This window comes from Mesitornis unicolor, unplaced genomic scaffold (genome assembly GCF_000695765.1).
Source record: "Mesitornis unicolor isolate BGI_N332 unplaced genomic scaffold, ASM69576v1 scaffold2889, whole genome shotgun sequence".
In the NCBI taxonomy this organism is placed as follows: Eukaryota; Metazoa; Chordata; class Aves; order Mesitornithiformes; family Mesitornithidae; genus Mesitornis; species Mesitornis unicolor.
In genome coordinates, this window is record NW_010207850.1 from 163,577 (window position 1) to 185,987 (window position 22,411).

General features: G+C 36.5%; 1 protein-coding gene across 2 annotated transcripts in view; it reads right to left on the reverse strand.

Moving 5' to 3' along the window:
- PTPN3 (protein tyrosine phosphatase, non-receptor type 3) overlaps positions 1–22,411 on the reverse strand; it is an 85,335-nt gene that overhangs the window by 31,510 nt on the left and 31,414 nt on the right. The window contains exons 10-13 of one of the 2 annotated variants that reach the window (XM_010192266.1): positions 19,806–19,869; positions 14,573–14,745; positions 9,484–9,618; positions 8,102–8,278 (exon numbers count right to left, since the gene is read on the reverse strand). In XM_010192266.1, coding sequence (XP_010190568.1) covers positions 8,102–8,278; positions 9,484–9,618; positions 14,573–14,745; positions 19,806–19,869 — 549 coding nt within the window. The remainder of the gene's footprint in view (positions 1–8,101; positions 8,279–9,483; positions 9,619–14,572; positions 14,746–19,805; positions 19,870–22,411) is intronic. The other variant, XM_010192268.1, reaches the window with a different exon arrangement.

A 22,411-nucleotide genomic window follows, 5' to 3' on the forward strand; every position in this document is an offset into this window, starting at 1 on the left:
CAAGCAAACACTATAAAACTGCAGGTAATTTATCTTCCTTACTCCAAAATATATCTAAAATTATGCCATTTCAGTCTTTCATTCACTATGAAAAGCGAATAGAATTGCTCTGGTAGTGATGATCTTTATAATAAAACTCCTTGCCTTGAAAAGTCTAACTCTCCTCTTCTGTCAGCAGGACAGAAAGGAAAGGTCTTAAGGAAAGACCCCTCCTCCCCATTTTGGTGTGTCCTACCAGGGAATTCTGCTATTCTGACAAATGAGGATGATAAACTGCAGCAGAGTAAAACCCTGAGAGAAAAGGGACAACTGAAACAATAGAACTGGAGCAAAACTCCCCCTTCACAAACAACTAAAGGAAACATCTGTAGGTTTTGCCCTTGTGCAGTCCTGGAAGTTCTTAAAGCTTTTTTTATTGTAACACCTGCAGGGCTGGGGATACTGAGTGTGCCAGCACTTGCATTATCACCTCTTTTCTGAAGACTCACCATTAAAACTGGGATTATTAGTAATAAGCCAAATAAGTGGAAGATATTTGCAGCAATGCATTTTGCTGCCTTTTAGAGAAATTTATGTACAGAATATTCAGTATTTCTATGAATATGACTGTGTAAGAAGGCCATGTGGATTACTTCTGCTGCGTACTTAAGAGTACCATTACAGAAAAACTTGAGGACTTTATAGCATACACAAGTTTTTTAGTTATTTTCTATAAATCCCAAACATCCACATTTGTAAGCAGCTGCCATCACCCATAAAAGGGCACTTTCAGTTACTCTGCATTGCCTCTATGAACCATATTCCAGTTTACTGACTTTCCATAAAAGTTTCATGTACTCTGTTACTTTGCAAAATCTGTCTTATCACAGATTTGCAATTCAACTTTGAGACTTTCTTTCTGGATGTGAAATGATTTTTTGAACTGGCAAGGAAAATTAAGTACATTTCAATACGGATACACATTTAAAAAGAAAGGTTTACATGTAAGCAAAGTATACACATGTACTATTTTCATGTATATTTGAGTGGAAGAACACAGTAAAACTCATAAAACTCTATTAGTAGTAAACTTAAAACCCTAATTTGAAACTAACTGAAATGTTCTGAGATACATTGCCTAGTATTAGAAGGACATCTTCCTTGAGAAAGGCTAAAGTACGTGAACAAGGACAACAGACTCTTCTGAAATGCAGTAGATTTTGTAAAAACAAGGAATTGAAGTAACCTGTATATGATTAAAAACTAAGGATAAATAACTTAGTTTAATTTTTTGTTTGTTTTAAATTATTTGCAGCTTTATACCAAGAAAGCAATTATTAGGACTTGGCTGGATACACCTGAAGGGTACTTTCACCAACTGCAGTGCTTTGCAAATTTTGTTCACAAAAGGAATTATATTTTAGTTAAAATAATGTGTTCCCATAGTACATTCACCAAAGGTCATTAAGCAGCTAAAGCTTATTGTCTATCAAAATGGTAAGCTGAAAGAATTGAACAAATACAGCATACGTTCAGGAAATCTATTTTCAGTGCAATAGCTTCACCAGATGATGCATCACACTTACACCAGGAGCGTATATGCACTTCCAGAAATTCATAGCATAGTGCAAGTGAATTTCCTTTTTGTATACTAGTTCATCATTTCATTTCCTTTCCCTCCAACTCTGGCACTGTACACATTATGCCATCCATATCACCAGCAAAAGATAGTTTTATAATACAAGTTAAAGAGGTTTATAGCTTTGCAAGCATGCTTAACTTTAAGAGAAAAGCTTATGTGAAAATATATTGCATTTAGAACAAGTAGAATTGTAGACTCAAAGTAATTTAGGTTGGAAGGGATCTTGAGAGATCACCTGAACTCTCGTTCAAAGAACAGCCATCATCAAAGCTAGATGAGGATGTTCAGGCTCTCGGCATGTGGTATTTTGAGGTTCCCCAACGATTGAAACACCTCCACCTTTCATCAATGTACACAAGGGCTTAACTAATCTCAGTGTGATTTCCTCCTCCACGCACTGTTTTTTGAGCATTTCCCTTGCTGTAACTTGAGTTCACTGCCCCACACGTTTTTGCTTGCACCTCCAAGAAGACAAGATTTGGCTCCATAGTCTTGATGAACCACTTTTGGCAGAGTAAGGCAACAATGCAACTGACCCCTCCTCAACCCCCTCAGCCTTCTGGTTCTCCTCATACATCCATCATATGCTCTCATCTGTGAATAACTAGCCAGATTTTCTCAACAATCAATGGATGACTTTAAATATAAGATCTATAATGCCTCATCTGTCAGTAAGTTTTTCGTACTGACTAATACTATACCTTGTCACAAATGTGTTACACAATAATTTTCTTTCTGAATTACAGGTTAAACATAAAACTTCACAGCTAATCTTTTCTAAAAACACTACCATAACACTTGTTGCTATGCAGCTTGCTGTTCTAAACCAAACAGACATCTTCGGTTTATTTAATTACAGAGTGAACAAGAGAAACTGAACACAGTTCAAGTAGCAAGACCCTCCACACAGCTTTATCAGGTTACTTTTCCAAGCCAATAATCCAGGGGTTTTATTCCCCCTTAAAAAGGCACCTTATATACATACATAAATTTATATATTCTTACCAACATCTTCCCACTCAGAAAAGTGTGTTCAAAAACATGAAAGAGCATTAAGAGGGAAAGCAACAGCTATATTAACACTCCAAACTATTCTACCTATAGTATAAAAGCATTTTAAAAAAGCACAAGCCATTAAACCTGAATTTACAGGGTCGAAAATAAGCTTTGCTCCTCACATAAAGGAGAAATTGGCCTTGCATAGGTAACATGAATAAGATTATCCTGAACCACAAAGGAACCTGATTGTTTCAGTAGCTATTCTCTTCTAACACCTTCTTATGTGAAAGAAATACCAGCTTACTTTAATGAGATAACATTCAATTAAGGGGCAAGTGTGGGCACTGGTAACAACACATGGTCTTCCCACAAAGCCAGATTAAAACCTTAAATCTGTGAACAAGAGTATACTCTTCCTTTTTCACAAGGATTGGCTGAAAACCATGCAGTTTCCTGCAGTTGGTTTCTCAGAGGTTAAGAGCATTAAACACCACAGTGGGTTTTCAGTTTTCATTTCTTGACATTCATTCGTTTACTTTCATTTCTCATTTCACTGTGAAGTGTGAACATCTGTATCACACCTCAGGCATCAGAAGATGCTTGAAAAAAATGAAAGGAACATACAGGGAAAAGTAAAATTTCAAAGCTCCTTAAATACAATTATATGTCTATGTTTTCTTTATAAAACTTGGACCTTGGTATTTTAACCACCAACTGGTTAAAATGCATATTATTGAAGGATTTAAATCTACATATTTTTAATTTACAGTAAATACATGAACATAAGGAAACAAGAAAATTCATTTTAGTCATTTCAGTTGTCACTTATTTACTTGAAGGTAAAGGGTAAGATAGTTTCTTTAAGGTTTCTTTTTTTCCCCATTCTTGTAAAAACTCATCAGTGACAGGTCCTATAAGTGAACTACTGGGTGTGATAAACATTAAGTTACATTTCCTATACATTAGCTACATTTTAAATTTATTAAAAAAAAAGTCAATACTGAGAAGCAGAACTTGCAGGGGGATGTACAGTTTCAAGACAAAAACTGCTATCTCATACAATATCAAGCATGTCAGAGTACATAATTCCAAAATATAATCAACCTTTTGCTCCAGTTAAAGCCAAATTATATTTGACTTTAAATAGGAGACACTTTGAAATTTCCCAACCCGGTCCTGAATCAGTTTCACATATTTCGATATGACTACTTCATTTTTACTGTTGCCTTTTGCCTTCAAATGATACAGTAGCAGACTGCCTTAGTGTCACAGAAAGGCCTAGGATTAATGACGATTTGTTCCTCTACACCAGCAAGGCTTTCCTCATTCCAAATCTGGAAACTCTAGTGGTAGCTTTATCAAGAAAAATTGCAGTGGTGGAAATCTACAGCTACCATACCAGGTGAAAAAAAAAGGGGAAAGCTGCAATCAGAAAGAATTCCCCATACAAGTCCATCAGTCTGCCCTTAGAAATAACTATCCATGGTTTAAACCTGTTACACGGAAAAGGAAACTCAAAGGCAAGCTCTTTCAGGCTACCTATCAGGATAGCAGATGATCAGGATGGGTTCATGCCAGATAGCCTGTTGGTATGACAACTTTGAAAAAAAAACCCCACCCAAATTAAAGCAACTTTTCAGCAGGGATAACTTCAGAATTAATAAAGCCTCATGGTACAATTTGTATTTTCTATCTTAAAGGAAAGCTGTAAGATTTCATATTCATAACTCTTCCCTAAGGCATACCTCAGCATTTAAGGACATCTGAAGACAGGATATGTCATCTCACAGAAGAGAGGTTTTCTACCTTGCTTACAGTAAGAAATGTAGTAACTCAGTAGTAGCAGTGCTTCAATTAAGAAAATGCAAATCTCTCAAGAAAAATATCTTCAAGAAAGTTGAAGTCAAGACTAGGGAAAGCCAATTTTAACTGAAGAACAGTTATCAAAGAAGTTTACTTACTAATTGGTATGTTTTATCTCAATATTATTCTTGAAATAATTTTAAAAACAAAATCACATTTGTAGGCATAAGATAAATACATGCATCATATATATAATGTATATACACATGAAATAAAGATAAATATAGTGAGAGAGTGAGTACAACATATAGTCAGAAGATAGACTAGATTACCTTGTTCTGAACGGGTGAGGCACAGCCGTAACAAAAAGTGTGGTATAACACAGAAAGCAACCTATGAGACTTTGAAAGGCTCAGTGTGGGCTCCATGTCTGTGTTACTGGTAATTTTTCAGTGGCAGTAGCAGTTGGATGAGTCGGACAGAAGCAGGGCAACAAAGAGAAGAAAGAAATTATGGGGGAAGCTTGCTTCACAAAGGCTGGGGAGCCCCAGGCTAAACAAAAGTCCTCTTGAAGGCCTCTTCAGCACTGTTTTTGATGACAGGTTTTGTATGCAGCTGTGATTTGAGATGGTTGGCTTAGATAGGCAAATCTATTCATGCCCTGTGAATAAAGCTCTATTTAATATATGTTAATTTGGGATTAGAGCAATTTTTTTGCTATAATACATATGTAGCTCCAATCTTTTCTGCAGACACCAATCTGAGAGAGAAAAATTGCCTCTTTTCACTGTGTCTGAGCCTCAAATTGTACTTGAATGTGAAAGTACCTTAGATAATTCGGGCAGCAGAAGCAGTCTAGCTACACCAACACAGGATTCACACGCTTGCCTTGGATTTCTGTAGTTAACCTATCCGCATGGTATGTTCTGTTTTCTAATTTTCTCTTTTCCAGTCACAGTCTGTAGGATGTACCTCATAAATTTCAGTTAGAAGGTAGAATGTTCATACAAAGCACATTTAAAAAAAAATAATCTGTGTTCTTCAGAGAAGCATCATAATAAATGACAAAATATTCTTGGCCGTCATCTCCAGCATGCTCATTGAAAGTATTTAACAATAAACATTGTTCTAGGTGTTGACATGCTGATACAGTACAATATCTTTAAACAAATGGAAGAAGAAATGTTAACAACTGATATGTTTTATGCTCTCTAAATTAAGAGGTGATCCACATAATTTGTTTTCTAAATTGTTTACTGTTTTACAGAAAGAAATAGAACTTCATTGATTGCCTTAAGAGAGTAAACACAGCAAGGAAGAAAATCAATTAAGAAAATAATTGTACTTGGTATTGTCAGGAGGTAAAAAGAGGTGTGTAAAAGATAAGGGCAGGTGGATGTACTCTGCCAGCAGCAGTGACTTTCACAGTTCTGATACCCACCAAGGATCCAAACTTGACTTGGTAAGATCAGGTAGACAGTAAATCTTGTTATACAAATTTTATCTACATATATTTTCCCAAAAAGCACTGTATCATAACAGATCAGTTTCAAGGTAAGTCCATCCTGGACCACTTGTTTTTCTGACAAAAAGGACTTAAGGCTTTATGCAGAGTCTGAAGTGAAAAAGGTGAAAACTATCCCCCCACTCTCGAAATGCTGATGGCAACCTAAAAAATACAGAAAAGCACACCCGTGCTGACTACAGCTTGCACATTCTTGAGCTTCAGCTATAGTAAATGGAATTGATGTAAACATATTTAGCTTACAAAAATCAAGCAGCTGCATGATTATAATTAAGATTTGAGGTCCCAGACATAACAATTCAGCAATTAAAAGCTCAGCATCTTGCAGTTGTTTGCTAGTAGTTCCCCAAAAGTGTTTCAGATTTTTTTTCAGATCAAAGCTATTAGTTGTAACTAGTATTAACTAACACCTTTTTTAATAGTCTCAGCAGGCAGGCTAGGCAGTAAAAAAAAAAAATTAAAAAAAAATAAATCTAAAGACAACATATGTCAGCAGGACTATGAGAAGCTACTCTTGGCTCTCCTCTAAGGAAAAAGAAAACCAGATTGACAATTTCAAGACCAGCTGGTCTACTAAAAACCAGAATGGCGAAAAAGAGTACGTTTGCTTTATCAGTACACTGCAAAATGATTTATATTTAATATCCAAATATTTCTGAAGTGTGACAAAAGCCCAAGACAAGTGTTAATAAACGAATGTGCTGTTTTCACATTTAGAACATCCTATTGTCACTGTCTGCAAAACAGCACAAGAGCAGGCTTTCCCACTCCATTCTCAGTAGGCACAGGAAAGGTGAAATAGGAAGGAAAGGAAAAAACTGCAGAGCAAGAAAAGAAAAAGGAAAATAAAATAAAAACCCACAAGAATGTAGTAACTGGCAGCAGTGACAAAGGCAGGGCACAGTCTGCCAGTTGCAGTACACAGCGTGACAAATGTAATGTCTACAGCTTCTACCCTCTTCATCTTCTCATATGGCCTTCCTCATTGTTTTTTTACTGAGAAAATACTTCTGAAAGTGTATAATTTGTAAGTGTTAAAACACAGGAAACACATGGCTTCCTATCTCTGACTATTTACAACATTGATAGGCATCACTTTTATATATTATTATGGCTATTACCGACACTACTAAGGTTCTACTGTCTTTCAGTCAGAATAATAGAAAAACTATTTAATTTTATTTTCAAACGATTTTAGCTGAGTCCTATCACCTTCCATAAATACATTGCTTCTAAAAATACATCTTGCCTTAGAATTACTAGAGATCACTAGAAACCATTTTCTTTTTGTAATACTATAAAAGAACATTATAAAAAGCCATTTTAATACATAGAATCCTCCCCAGCTGAAACTTTTGAAGTAGCTCTGTTTTCTTTTTGAGAATGAGTGATCAACGACTTTGTAAGACAATGACCTGGCACATTATTTCTGAGTAATACTGTATTAATCTGAAGTTACTCATTAATAAATGCCTCTGTAAGATAAGAGTCAAGCCACACATAACATGTAATATATGAGCAAACAAATAATCACTGCGCAAAGATAGGCGCTTCAAGCCCTGGAAGCAAACCTAACAGGGCAGGGGAGAATAAAGTTGGTCCTCAAGGAACACAGCAAAAATAGCAAGGAAAAAAGCACAGACTGCCTTTAGGGTGGCAATCTATAATTCCTCTGATGAAGAAAAAGATGGATGGCTGCTAGCATTACCATGCTCTTGTCTTTACTCAAATGCAGTAACTCTTTCAAGTGACAATGCTGAGCTGATGATACGGAAAGTAAGTGACTTCTTAAGAGTTCAACAAGTCCTTCCAAGAACAAAAGGAAGAATTTATAATAGACAGGGAAGGGTTGGAGAAGCTACTAGGAAACAGGATATTACAGACATGCCTTAATGCCTTCTCTAATTTTACTGAGAACTCAACTACTGAGAATTGTTTAGGGATGAAGGATTGGTTTGTTTTAACTTGTCACTTTCTATCATGTCACTTGCAGTTTCACAATTTGTCAAAATTAAGCTTATGCAAACATAAAACTCTTTGAATTAATTTTTAGTATTATAATCTATGATAGCTGCTTTTATACTAAAGCTTTTAGTTTGGTGCTATTTTTTAAAAAACAAAATAGGCAATGAATCGTTTGCAGAAGTCCTTACCTCCTCTGTGGACTACGGTTCTGAGAAAACTCTGAATCACTGTCCTTTGATGTTGGAGAGCCTTTATATGTGTAAAAAACATCCTCTGTTTCGGTAATATAAGTAATCTCATTTGTAAGGTTATCTACAGATGAGTGTCGGGGTTTACGAATCTCATGACGTAGTCTAGGACTCCGCCTTAAAAAAAAAAAAAGGAAAACAAACAAGTTGGTAGATCAGAATAGTTTGTAAAACTTTTTCAAAATCGAATTTCTACCTTATTGCAGTCTCTATAGATCGTACTTTAAATAATTTTGAAATGTTTTGTACAATAGGAAATCATATACTGTCAGGTTCAGTACACTGAACTGATTGGTTCTTTACCCTCTAAAGCGCTACTAATATTTGTTAAAGTTCTAATCATAAGAAAATTCAGGTTGGAAAGGACCTATGGAAGACATCTAATCCAACCTCCTGCACAATTTATTCTCCAGGCTGAACAAGTGCAGTTGTCTCAGCCTCTATTCACAGGGTAAGTGCTCTGATCCTCTGACTACCCTGGTGGCTACTGGCCTTTGCAATCCAGCTTGTCAGTGTCTTTCTTTTATCAGTGAACGCAAAACCAGTTGCAGAATACTAGAGAAGGTCTAATAAGTGCTGATCAAAAGGGGGATAATCACTTCCCTTGGTCTGCCACCCATGCTTCTGTTAATACTGCCAGGTTGCTGCTGGATTTATTTGCTGCCACAGCGCACACAGATGGTTCACACAACTTGCTGTCTATGAAGATTTTCAGGTCCTTTCCCAGAGAGTTGTGTCACAGCCAGTACTGTTACACTGGGTTCTTCCTTTCCAGGACTTTGCATTTGTCTTCATCGAACCTCACACAGTTCCTATTGGCCCATTTCTCCAGATTATCAAGGTCCCTTCAGATAGAACCCCTGCCCTCAAGCTTATTGACTCATTCCCTCAAGTCTGGTGTCAACTACAAACTTTATGAGCAAGCATTCCATTGCTTCCTCTGGGTCATAGAGATGTTAAGCAGGACAGGTCCCAAAATAGACCTCTACAGTACTCCACTTGTTATTGGTCCCCAGGTAGAGTACGACCTGTTACCAATTCCACTCTAAGTTCAATCTTTTTTTTTTTTTAAACACCACCTTCTTGTCCACCCTTCCAGAACATAATGTCTTAACTTGGGTATAATATTTTGGTAGACAATATCAAAAACCTTGCTGATGTTGAGGTAAGTGACACCCACTCTTCTCCTGTCATCATATATATTCTCAGAATAGCGATGTTTAAATATATATGTATGCACTACATAATTATTCTGCTAGAGTACATACAATTAGAAACGGTAGGAGGCTGGAAGGCATGGGAAAGGCTGAAACTGGATTTACCAATTAGGGGTAACAGGAGGTGACCGAGAAGGAAGGCTTTTGGTCTCTAGATGCTCCACAGATAAAGAACGTCTCATAGATGGGTTCCACACCATCCCACCTATAACTTTTCTGCAGTATTGGCTGTTTACAGATCTGAAAAGAAATAAAAAAGCTGTATGTGAATTTTGCACATAAAACTTAAATGAAATAAAATATGCTTATGAAAGTTAATTTTATAATTCATGTTTTGTTTTTTTTTAAAGAGCTCTTTGTGCTTACCCCTCCTTATGTATTTGCATACTCAAAGAGCCATTTGCTGTCCTTCACTTGCAGCAAATAAAACTGTTTGTTAATCCCTGTTACAATGTTAATCACAAGCCTGGATAAAAATAACTTTTTCTGAGCATTATTTTAAACCCAATTGTGTCTAGAAAGATAGAGGGGAAAAACAGGAAATTTGTATGTCCTATCGGCACTGAACCGAGTGCCTGATAAAGCACAGCTGGAATACAGGCAAAAAATTTGATACATTCTCTGTTAAAACTCATAAAGGGGTAATAATTCACCATTAGGCTTCACTGAGCACAGGACCACTTTAACCATCTACCTGCTGCCTCAGCAAGTGGGATCTAGACCAGAGCACTCCCTGTTTCCACATGGAAACAACATTTGAGTGATGTGTTCCTTACAGAAATAAACCATTAGAGAAAGGCCTGGCATAAAAAGGGAATCTCCAAGTCTGGACTGCTTTTTGTGATAAGAACCTGGCAAGATAAGGGTTGCATTAGAATCAGAACCTCCGCCAGAAATTGAGATAAACTAACTTTTTTACACAGCATTCCACAAGACGAACAGAGAGATAAGCTGCTCAGTTTACAGGCCTAGAATTTCTCATGAAAAGGAAGAAATTTTTGTGTTACAGAAAAACCACCTTTGGCTCACTAAGTCCTGAGCTATACACAAGGGGTGGCTGAGATAGCAGATATGTGAGGATTTTACTATAAACCTGAAATGTCTTAATTTTGCATAGTATAAAAAATAAAGTTGCTTATGCAGTGGATATTACTTACACTAATATAAAACCTTAAGTATGTTTTGCTTTATACTGCTTTTTGTTTATGCAAAGTAAAAGAAAAAGCAATCCCAAAACTTTTTTATATTCTGCAGTATTTTACATATCTAGTTCATTATTTTAAATCAAATTAATTCCTTCACCTTCTAAACATATACTTGTAAAGCTTCTTCCAGTTTAAAAAACTCCAGTTTAAAAAACAGAGGGAAAACTCAACACAAAGCATCTACATATCAAAATCAGTTACCCATGTATGTTTTTAAGCTTAGTAAACACAAAGTCTGTGAACTCAGGACAAATTTTTGCCTGTATTATCCATTTTATTTCTGTAAATCTTCTGAATACCAAGGCACCAGCTACTCCGGTCTTCTACAAAAACAAGAGTTCTTTCTAAGAAGCCCTTACATGGGTGGAGCAGAGAAGGGCAGTGGAAAAAGAGGAGGATTATGAAAACTGCATCTTGAAGAATTCCACATATTTCACATCAATTGGCTTTCCTTTTTTACAAGTCCCTGCTCATGCATTTTCCAATGCAAGTGACTTTAGAGGTGCAATGTAACTCGTGTGATGGAAGCCACACTCCTAACCCTGACCACAGAATCTCTTTACCAATATACTCCCCAGATATTTCAGTTAAGGTACGTAATTGAAATAATCTCCCGAATTTCAAGTAGCTACTCTTCAGATGTCAAATACAAGGATATTTCTCAGCAAACATACTGAGAGACTGCCAATGCCTTTCTGGAATGGGCTGTAATATTTTGATGTAAGAGTTGCTTGCTCCCATCTATTACCGATGTTATCCTTTATGAAAAACATAGGTGCATTTTTAGCTTTTCAACAAGGAACGAGAATGCGCCTCAGAGAGGTTATTCAGCATTCAGTCCAGAAATGTGGAATGAACTTACCTCTCAGAATCTGGGAGATGTGATTCAGCCTGCTCTTAGAACAAGGCTTTCACAAAATTTATACAACTCAGCAGCCTAATTTAAATAAAATTCCACTAGTACTTTAAGCTAAGAGATTGTAGAAGGGCACAGAGATGTGCAAATAAGTTGTACTAAAGGGTCGTAAAAGTTCAACTATTTGAACTGATGCAATAAGAGCTAGGATATCTGTCTCACATTAGTGTAAAAGAACATAGTCTAGGAAAGTCACAAATTCCAGAGAAAAACTTGTGATACTTAAAGGTGGTAAAACCTGACTGTAACTCAGTTCAAAGCTGACAGAAGTTGGATAAAAAGAACTATTGAAGACACAACCTCCAGGGTTGTATGGGGTGGTTGGGTGGGGTTGTGCGTGCATGTGAGTACTTAGTTTTGTGGGGGTTTTTTTGTTTGTTTTTCTCAATGCAAAATTTTGCTCCATTTCATAAGGGAAAATGCAGAATCCCTTTCTTGGTTGTGCAACTCAGAGCCAGCCTTGAAAAGGAACGTGGAAGCTCATGTTGTCTCTTACAACATTTCACAATCTAAAACAAGTAGGAAAAGTAAAAATTTTCTAATATATGACACATGACTTTGGAAGTGACTTGACCTTTTTTAATATGCTTTGAGAAAATAATTTACTGAGTGTCAGTGATCAAGTTGATAGGAACTACTGAAAGTCTTCCAAAAGTACTGTATCTTCTTACGTACTTTAGCAGTCTCTGATAGTAAAGGTTGCCGAGCCACTTCTGCCTCATGTAGATACTAAATTTCATGCTTGTTGCTGGCATAATTAAGGCCAAAGAATGCATTAGCACGGAGGATATCATTAAGCTGATGGAAGATATCACAATGAACAGTCCTCTCTAGAGACTCCTTAAAAGCCTAAATAAGCAATTCACCAGAGATAATGCCTCAGAACATGAAATTACTTGAAAAGAAGTCTTTCTAAGTAACTCAGTTCAACAATGAAAACTATCCTGCATGCTACAGGCTACTAAGAAATTGTAACAGTAAATTTGTCAAAAATCAAATGTTTGGTAAAAACTGGAACTATACTAAACTGGTACCCTTTGGAATTCATACTGTTTTCTTTCTTAGCATTACAAGGGCTGTGCAATGCCTGTGTGTACATGTGTATATGCAAGCATCAGAATTCTGAATCTGTTTGCAAATTTGAGAGAAATAAAGGACTCTAGGACATGACAATCCTACAAGCTTTGAGAAACTCACCTCCTCAAAACCTTCACTATAGAAAGAACAAGTGTGCATCACTCCATAGAGGACTTAATTCTCAAAATATGAATATGCAAAACATTAGAAAATTAGATTACTGGTCATACAACTACTTGCTTCAGCTATGATCTAGTACTAGGAGAAAATATGCAATTCTATTCCAGCAGAAAACAAAACATTTTATCAGCCTTCTTACTATTGGACAGCCAGGTTAACTGCCTCATTTACAAGCAATACTAGTCCATTTGGTATGAATGTCTGCAATTTGTAAAGAGACATGATGGTATAAAAAGCCAGCCAGTCACCGAAGTCTGGGAAGCTATTTGAAGTATGATGGCACCATTCAAAAGTTGAAGCTTATCCAGAAAGGAAAGAGAGAATCAGTCTGACAAATTAAATGTAAAGCTAAACTGTTAAGGGAACACATAGCAAAAAAAACCTCCACAAACAAACACCACCCACAAGCAAAGAGAAAACAAGATACATTTCCAAAAATCATCAGAACAAGCAGATTTCTAGAGAGTCCACCAAGACTACAGATGATCAAAGGACCAAAGACCCCTCCAAAATCTCACATTCAGAGAAAATAATGACATAAGACTTTCTTTTTCCTTCACTATTAATGTTAGAGGGTTTTTTGTATGTTTCATGACAGAATTTTTTGGGGGGATGGAGGGAGTGGGTGTGGACAGGACATGGACAAGATAACAACACACGACATGATACATTTGTAGCTTAGTAGCTGATAAATGAAACATCAGATCAACATAATGAAAGAAAACATGGGGTAGATACTTATAAAGAAATCTAAAATTCTCCAAGATGAAACTACTTGAGTGCAACCTCTCACTAAAGTAGTGATTTAATCTACTCAATATTTCAAAAAGACATTCGACAAGGTGCCTTAAACCCACAAACAAACTAAGGAGCTGGGGAATAGTGTCCTCACTTGCAGGAGTTACCTCTTCTCTTGTAACAAAGAGAACAGGAAAACAATGTTTTAGATCTATAGTGGAAAAAAAAAGACCAACAGTGAAGTCTTGGAGGAATAGCTGTTGAGGGCTCTTCTGTTCAACATATACACTAGTCATCTAGAGAAGAGAGTGCACAAAGTTTGCTGAAGATATTAATTACACAGGATGGCAAAAATAAAGGTCAATTATGAAGAAATACAAAGGACATCACAATGTCAATTGACTAGGCAATAAACTGGCAGATGAAGGAGCGAAGAAGTCATGGCCCAGTAGGTGCATATGAGAAGGAACGTTCCCAACTTCATATAGCAAAATAACAGGCTCTGAAGTATTACTTTTGGGGAACAAAATCTTAGATACAGCTATGAAACTACTAGCTCTGTGACTAGCAGAACCCAATGAGGCAAATAGAAGATCAGAAGTGTCACCAAAGTGATATCTTGAATACTTGGATGGGACAAAGTTATTGTCAGTAGTAAGTGGTTGGTATGACACACTCCACAAACTGCCCTAACGTATTAAACAGAGTGTGTATACAACCCTAAGTGGTAAACAGGTCAAAATAAATCTGTTCTGCAAATTCTTTTATTGGATCATTGGCTACATAACATGTTTGCTTTCTGGTGTTTTTATATCTCAAATTGAAACAGCAAGTTGAAACAATACCTGTAAAACATATACTCTAATACCTTTTCAGGAAATTATATGAAGATTTGTATTGTAATGATACCACATTGCAGATACTGAAACCACAGCTATGCAACTTGTCAAATGGCTCACATGCAGACTGGGACACAGCTGTGGGCAGAACTGAACTCTACCACTCCAACTTGAGCTATCACTGACACAAATCCTCCCGTTCCCATTAAAAGCAACACATGCTTTCACTCAATACTTACTTTGCTGGATTTCTAGAACCCAAGGTCCAATAATGTGACAATATCTTTTTTTCATGAGGTAGTGACTTCTTTGCCTGAAAAAATGTGTGATGCTCTACACAAGATTTCCACAGATTTTTGCATGCTCTGTAATTTAACATGTTGAAGGCAACAATATGTTCTCTGGATTCATTCTGTAACGGTAAGAAATACCATGTTTCAATGTATACAAGCAGATCAAAGGCAGTAAATAGGCTCACAAAACAACAATAAAATTATTTTTAGCTTAAATAGGAAAAATGCACTTAGGAAACCGAAAAATCAACATATAGTAGATTTTGAGCTGAACACGCCCAAAATAGCCCTGTGACTATATGAATTTATAAGCTACAAAATAGACAGTTTAAAAGTTTAATCCTAATCCCTACAGCGTTAATGAAATATGTAAGTCTGGAGTGGTAAAGATTTTGTATAATACAAGTGTAATATTAAACAGCTAGAAAACATTGCTGTCACAGCTCAGCATCTCAGTGAAAAAAGCAAGTTTTTGATTTCATCACTCACCTTTTCCAGCTGCTCTGAATTAGGACTGAATTTTGACATCTCAACATATAATTAGGCAGGCAATCATCTCAGTAAAGCTCTCTTTCTACCACACACTTTGGAGAAAGTCAGGATTTATTAAAGGACTCAGAAAGATCTAGTAAAGCTCTCTTTCATACAGTCCAGCAAGAAATAGAGGTCCCACCTGGGTAACACCTTGATTTCTAGATGCCATTATGCTTTTATTTGTTCACAGGAACAGACGTGCTTGGAAGTAACTACAGGCCATTTTGGTTGGAATACTCAATCTGTTTTTCTTGTATTCTTTGTATTTCTAGGCAACATTTTACAAATGCCATCTATCAGAGATCAATGCCACATTCTGCAAATCACTTTATGACTAGTTCAGAGAATCTGTGACTGAAGTCACTATTTTAGAAAACCAATAGAACTCTCAAGAGAAAGATAAAAAGGACTCTTGATTTTACATAGGCATTGCAAAACACTTAACTGATTGGAATATTTGAGGCATGTTTTCCCTATATTTATTAATTCTTTTATTTTTTTTAAAGACATAGGTTTTTGTTATTTGAGCGTCACACATACTGGAACCAATTTTTGTCAGTTTGCCATAGTTGCTTCTAATTAGCTTAAATAAAGTGTGCAGGCATAGTGAAATTTTAACTCAGAATTTCTTAGAATATAAAAAGCATCATCACTTAAAGATTTAATGACAAATGGCATTTCTGACATACTCTCTGTTGGCTGAATGGCACTTGAAGAGTTTTAGTTCTTCAGAAGACAAATAAAAGGAAGTATATAGATTATTTTTTTGGCCTGGATCACTGACCTTTCAATTATGATGAAAATTAGTTTATCCAAACATCTCAGTTATACTGAAAAGCCAGTGTGAAGATAAGGAATTAAGTACACTTAATAGTTCATTTTTAAATTTAGGTTTGAAAATAGTAATGAATCTTGCTTTCTATATCACAAGTGTGTTCTTCACAACTGTTGTCACAGAACCTTCTTAACAGCTTTTAAGTGGACTAAAAGTTTAAATATTAACTTAAACTAGGATAAATACTTTCAGAAGTTTCAGAAAAACTTAGTCAACCTTTAAATTAACAAAATCTTTTAACATAACCATCTGGCTCACTAACAGGTTGCCTTGCAAGTTATGCTATCAAATCTATGCACCATTTTAAAGGTGAGGATAGTTCTAGTGGGATCCAAGGATCTAATGCCTATCATACTTCTCAGATTCCAAAAGAATGATATTTTAATACTTATCAAGAAATTAGGATCAGAGAATATTGTGGCTATTAAGATAAAGGGAACAATTCTCAATAGTTAAAGTGAATGTCTTGTTATTTCAGCATCAGGGAAGAACTTTGCATTAAATGTATGCTTCTTTCATTCACAGAAAATTTGAAAATACCTACAGCATAGCAAGTAAAAACACATTTTAATATACAGAAAGTGAAGCTGTTTTTAAGCATTAGATAAGCACATTGAAAATAAAATTTCATTTCTGGAAGCTTAAAAATGTAGCTTGTAAACCAGTGTAGTTCCTATTCCTACCTTAAATCATAGAATCACAGAATACTAGGAGTTGGAAGGGATCTCGAAAGATCATCCAGTCCAACCCCCCTGCCAGAGCAGGATCACCTAGACTAGGTCACACAGGAACGCGTCCAGGCGGGTTTTGAATGTCTCCAGAGAAGGAGACTCCACAACCTCTCTGGGCAGCCTATTCCAGTGCTCTGTCACCCTCACAGTAAAGAAGTTTTTCCTCATGTTCACATGGAACCTCCTACGCTCCAGCTTGCTCCCATTTCCCCTTGTGCTGTCATCAGAGAGAAGACCCTGGCTCCTTCCTCCTGAAACTTGCCCTTTACAAATTTATAAACATTAATGAGGTCGATCTTGCACCCTTCACTAAGTCTACTTATCATGAGCTTTTATAGCATCAAACATTCACTGATTGATCAGGCTTGCTCCGCAAACCTTACGTAGCTCTTTAGTGGAAACATAAATATTGCATACTTTTATCAAGTAGCTGATCAACAGACTGAAAGCAGTGCGAGGGAAAAAGAGGAGATGAGTAGCAGGGAGAGAGATAAGGTGAGCCTTCAGTGCAGGAGCATAAAGGAAGAAAAAAGGAGTAAGAGAAATAATGAGAATAAATCCACGAAACACGGTTCATCTCAGATGACTGCAAATTCACAACCTTTGAGAACTTTCAGTAGACTTTGGAAAGAAATCTACATATGACATACAAAACTATGAAATGTTATAGCATTGTTGCTACCTTTAATAAAACCTTGCCTATGAATACATAGTAACTGCTCTGCTTTCCCCACGTTCTTCTATCTTCCTTACTTTCAGTCTCATTTACCTATCTCTATACTTCCAAGCAAAAATCTGACCAATCCAAAGACTGACACCACCTCAGTCAACAGCCCTCACAAACCCCCCAACTGACCCACCATTCTGGAGAAAACCCCTGGTAGACCAGCTGGTCCCTCACTCCTGTTGCACTGCAACAGCAAGCTTTTCCAAGCAATACCACTGAAGTAGTGGAGGCTTGCTGCCCTACATTTCAAGCAAAGCAGGCTAACTGACAAGGATGGATGTATCTATAGATTTAATAGCACACCTTGTCTGCTTTTTCATATCTCCTGAGAAAGAGTAAAAACATCATGTGGCTGGACTTATTTTTCCTACAGTTCTGTAAATCTTTGAGCATTACTGTAATCTCAGTGGGTTATGAAATAAAGAACTATGATCACTTAAGAGGAGATCACTCAAAAGAATCAAAGGCCTTGTCATAATTTATCAAACACTTAATTGAACAAACTATAGGAATGCTGTTCTTTTCAAAGGTGACACTGGTCTCCAAAAAGAGAAATTCAATTTTTGACAGCAGTCAAGTCTTTATGCAATGAACACACGTATTTTATATGATATTTAAGTCCAGAGACTGTTATATACAAACACTTAATTCTTCCATATTCCAAAAAGTCTGTAAGTACAGTCATTTTACTATCCACTGTTACTAATCACTCTCAGAAAGGGTTCTGTTCTTATGTTTATTCTCACAGACACATTTGGAAATTGCTGTCCATAAGCTTGCCCATATTTGTATGCTCGAAGACATTTAGCTACTTAGCAGTTAATCCTTAATCCTCAAATCTAGTAGAAGGTCATACTTGCAAGTTTAATACAATTACACCGAATGCAATACAAATACAATTACACTCACAAGCTACTAGAATGGCTTGCCAACCACTAACTTCTTCTTACAATTCTTCATTCCTGTAACACAGGTCCTCTCAGTTTAAGAGCTCATTTACTACTGGAAAGAGCCTTCAAAAAGCTCAGGTATAAGTTAACACTTACCTTTCACTATTTATTCAAGTTCTGTTCTCAACTGAATTTAAATGTTTATATATCTGTTGGTCAATAATTTCTGTGGTTTTTTTCTGTCACATTAAATATTCCCTGCTCTAAGCAAAAAGATCTCTCAATTTTTCTGGTCACAGGCAGTACAATATTTTAATAAAGATATTTTTTTCTCCCTAGTAAACAGATTAATCACAGAATCACAGAACATTAGGGATTGGAAGGGACCTCAAAAGATCATCTAGTCCAATCCCCCTGCCGGAGCAGGAACACCTAGATGAGGTTACACAGGAAAGCGTCCAGGCGGGTTTTGAATGTCTCCAGAGAAGGAGACTCCACAACCTCTCTGGGCAGCCTGGTCCAGTGCTCTGTTACCCTCACTGAGAAGAAGTTTCTTCTCAAATTTAAGTGGAACCTCCTGTGTTCCAGTCTGTGTCCATTACCCCTTGTCTTACCATTGTTACCGCGAAGAGCCTGGCTCCATCCTCGTGACACTCACCCTTTATATATTTATAAACATGAATGAGGTCTCCCCTCAGCCTCCTCTTCTGCAAACTAAAGAGACCCAGCTCCCTCAGCCGCTCCTCATAAGGGAGATGCTCCACTCCCTTAATCATCTTCGTAGCCCTAATATTACAACTGTTCTGTAAAAAGGACACAGCATTATACAGATGATTTTTTTTACATCATTCTACATCAGTTTTATCAACTATCTTCATGTATTTTGCCAATTTCAAAAACCCACTACGTAACACATAGCAGGAGGTGCCCTACAGACCTTTCCAACCTCATGTCTTTCAGCTGCAGAGCTCTCCTTTTCTCTAGGAACCTTCCTTTCTCCCAGAACTCTGAGCCGCCTAATGGACCTCACAAAGTCCTCCTAGATAGGATAAGCAGCTACTTAGTAGATTCACTTCAGTGAAGCACTCTACAGGGCAGGGAGAGCATCAAATTAAAGAGCAGCAGAGACTGGCAAGAAAAGGGAAATACGTTGCATTACTAAATACTGGAGAAAGGATGAATATCGACGTTTTCCCAGGTCTCCAAGGGAGAAGAAACCTGCATGGGAAAGACACAGCTCAACAGTCCGAATGTCGAAAGATTCAATGTTGGAAAGGAAACAAAAATGGGAAACACAGTGAGAATAAGAGGACCAGAGTGGTAAGGGCAATTTAACAAAACAGAATTTCAAAGACAAGTTACCATAACAGAGCCTTTTGATCAGCATTTTGTAGTCTTAAATTTTAAGGCAAAAAACCTGAATGTGACCACTTAAGAGAAATAAAATTAAATGACTACTTACATGCTTTTGCCGTTGTTGTATAAAAAACTTCTTCCTTTTAAAGGAAATTTTTAATATATTCACCCTAAAAGAAAGAAACAGACCACGAAATACTAAACGATGTTAAGAGAAAATAATATCACATATGGCAAGCCTAAAAGATTGTAACTGTTAAATATTCAATGAATAATATGCAGCCATTCCCTCTGTTGAATGGCTAATAGATATCAAGAAACTCAAAGGCAAAAATTTAGCTAAGAAGGAAAGGCCTTTTTAAAATTGAGATTCTTCCTCATTTACTCTTTAAATAGCTCACATAGCAATTCTCTCCCACCAAATCTATTCTTACAGCAAAAACTTGATGACATCCTTTTACTAAGCTGCACAAATGTTAAATGTGTCAAGTTTGTATAACTTAAGAATCATGGCAACCGTGGCTAAAGGAACAAAATTTAAGACCCTAATAACATGATAAGGTTGGTCATACAATATCTGAAAATTCCCAGACACTTCACAGAATTGGCTTCATAATTTGAAAAACATCATGTACTTGTATTAATAACGAAACAAACACTGCAGTTAAAATCATAATTGCAGAAGGACTAAACTAAGAATATTGTGTTAATGTATTTTTCACTTCAATTATTAACACTGCTACATAATTTATGTGGTAATTTTATACAGAACCGAATACCTCTTTTCTATATATACATAGTATGAATAAAGATTTTTCTAAGGTAAGGATTACAATTGGAATTGGCGCTCAAGCAATTTTCGTTTTAATTATATGCTTATCAGTTTTGCTAAATTAAACAAACTTCTAAGTACCCACGCACCTTCCTACAGTAAAACAAGATTTGTCTAAAATACTTAAATTTTCTCTGCTATGCTTCTACTTCAATAACTGAAAACCTACGCATTTTGGAAAAAGAAATCTGTGATCAGCTGGAATCACATGGATGCCTTGGGAAAGCTATTTAAGGTCTGATCAAGTCATATCTGCCTGAAAAAAACACGACAAAAGGATTTTGGACGGTTGCTGCTAAAAGTCTCAGAACATTCTCGTCAATTGATAATGTTTCACAGCACCTTAGATCTCATCAGGTATGAGCTATATTGAAGGTCATCTCAGTTCTTACCACAGTTTTTGCATCACCCTCAGCAAGCAGGACAATGACATTTCATTCATTTCACACTGCCCATGAGCACTTCAGTTACAGAGCAATGTCCTTTGCTGATACAGGAGAGTCTATTTGCCAGTTACAAAGAGGAAAGGCAATGGAACAAACAACCCTCCCTCCTGCACAACTAAGGTGGAAACTGAACCTGTGCCCATATCTGAAAATGCTTTTCTCCATCAACTACAGAAGCACAAAGAAACAGGAGTTTCAACCACACTATTCTTTGGTGACCAGGCAAATTGCTGTGCAAGTTAATGGAAAGTTGAAGTTATATCCACCTCTCCTGTTAGGCCAAGTCTTGAAACATTTGTGACTTGCTATCTCAAACAATAATGATCTGCATCAGTCATCTAGAAAGTTCTGGATTCTGATCTTCCTGATAAGTCATATAAACTTTCAGTTGTATTTACTGAGATGCAATTCATTTATATATAAATACTTGCTTAATCCTAGTGCTGCTCCACCCAAACTAGTAACACTTAAGTTTTGCGCTCCTAGTTCTTTCTTACCACATTACTTGACTTAGATGAAACTTCAACAAGTAAGTTTTTGGAGTCACTCTCATCTTACACAGTTGCTATCATGGTCTGTTCTAAGACAGAGCCAACAGAAATGCAGGCCACAGAAAACTAACCTTGCAGACTAAACAAAAAACCCTCTACCCAACAGCAAAAAGGTAGTCAACATCCCAAAATACCAAAATGCTTTCAATTCCTCTCCTCTCGCTGTCCTCTTTTTTAATTAAAAAAAAAACAACAAAAAACCCACCATGATTTACTGCGTGACCAGAAAATCACTTCAAGCCAAATCAGGGCTTTAAGTCTCTTTATTTTGACTCTTCTTTAAGCAGAGCATCCCTCTCAATTCCACTCATTCTTCTTAAAGTACAAATAAACCTATTTAATTCAGCGAGAAAGAGTACTTGCTAATCTGACAGTTTTATTTAACATTAACTAAAAAGCATTTGCAATGTTACACCTACAAATTGAGTGAATGCTCGCATATAGCAGAATCCACAAAAAAATCCAAGAGATTAAGGTATCAAAGGATTCAGATTTAACAAGTGCTTGAAGATGCCATATCCAAAACATGATCTGAAGAGAACGCTGTTATTCTTATTCTAACTGGTGGCTCAGCTACACTTATCACTCACCAATAATCTGTCCAGTGACTACGCAACATTCACAAACCATTAAATTTCTCATTTAACTTGTAAAATGCTCAACACTTGTAGCATATGAATAATGATACATCTTTTGGGTCCCATCTCCATCATTCACAAGGGTCAAAATAGATTTGTCATTTAGTGGGTAACAGAATTACTCACTTCTGATCAAACTGGCAGCTCTGTCCTAGCACTTAGTACTAACAGTTGATATTTTTGACTTGAAGCAAAAATGTGTCTTTAGCTGTAAATCTTATACTTTGCCATTGGAAGATTCAGCA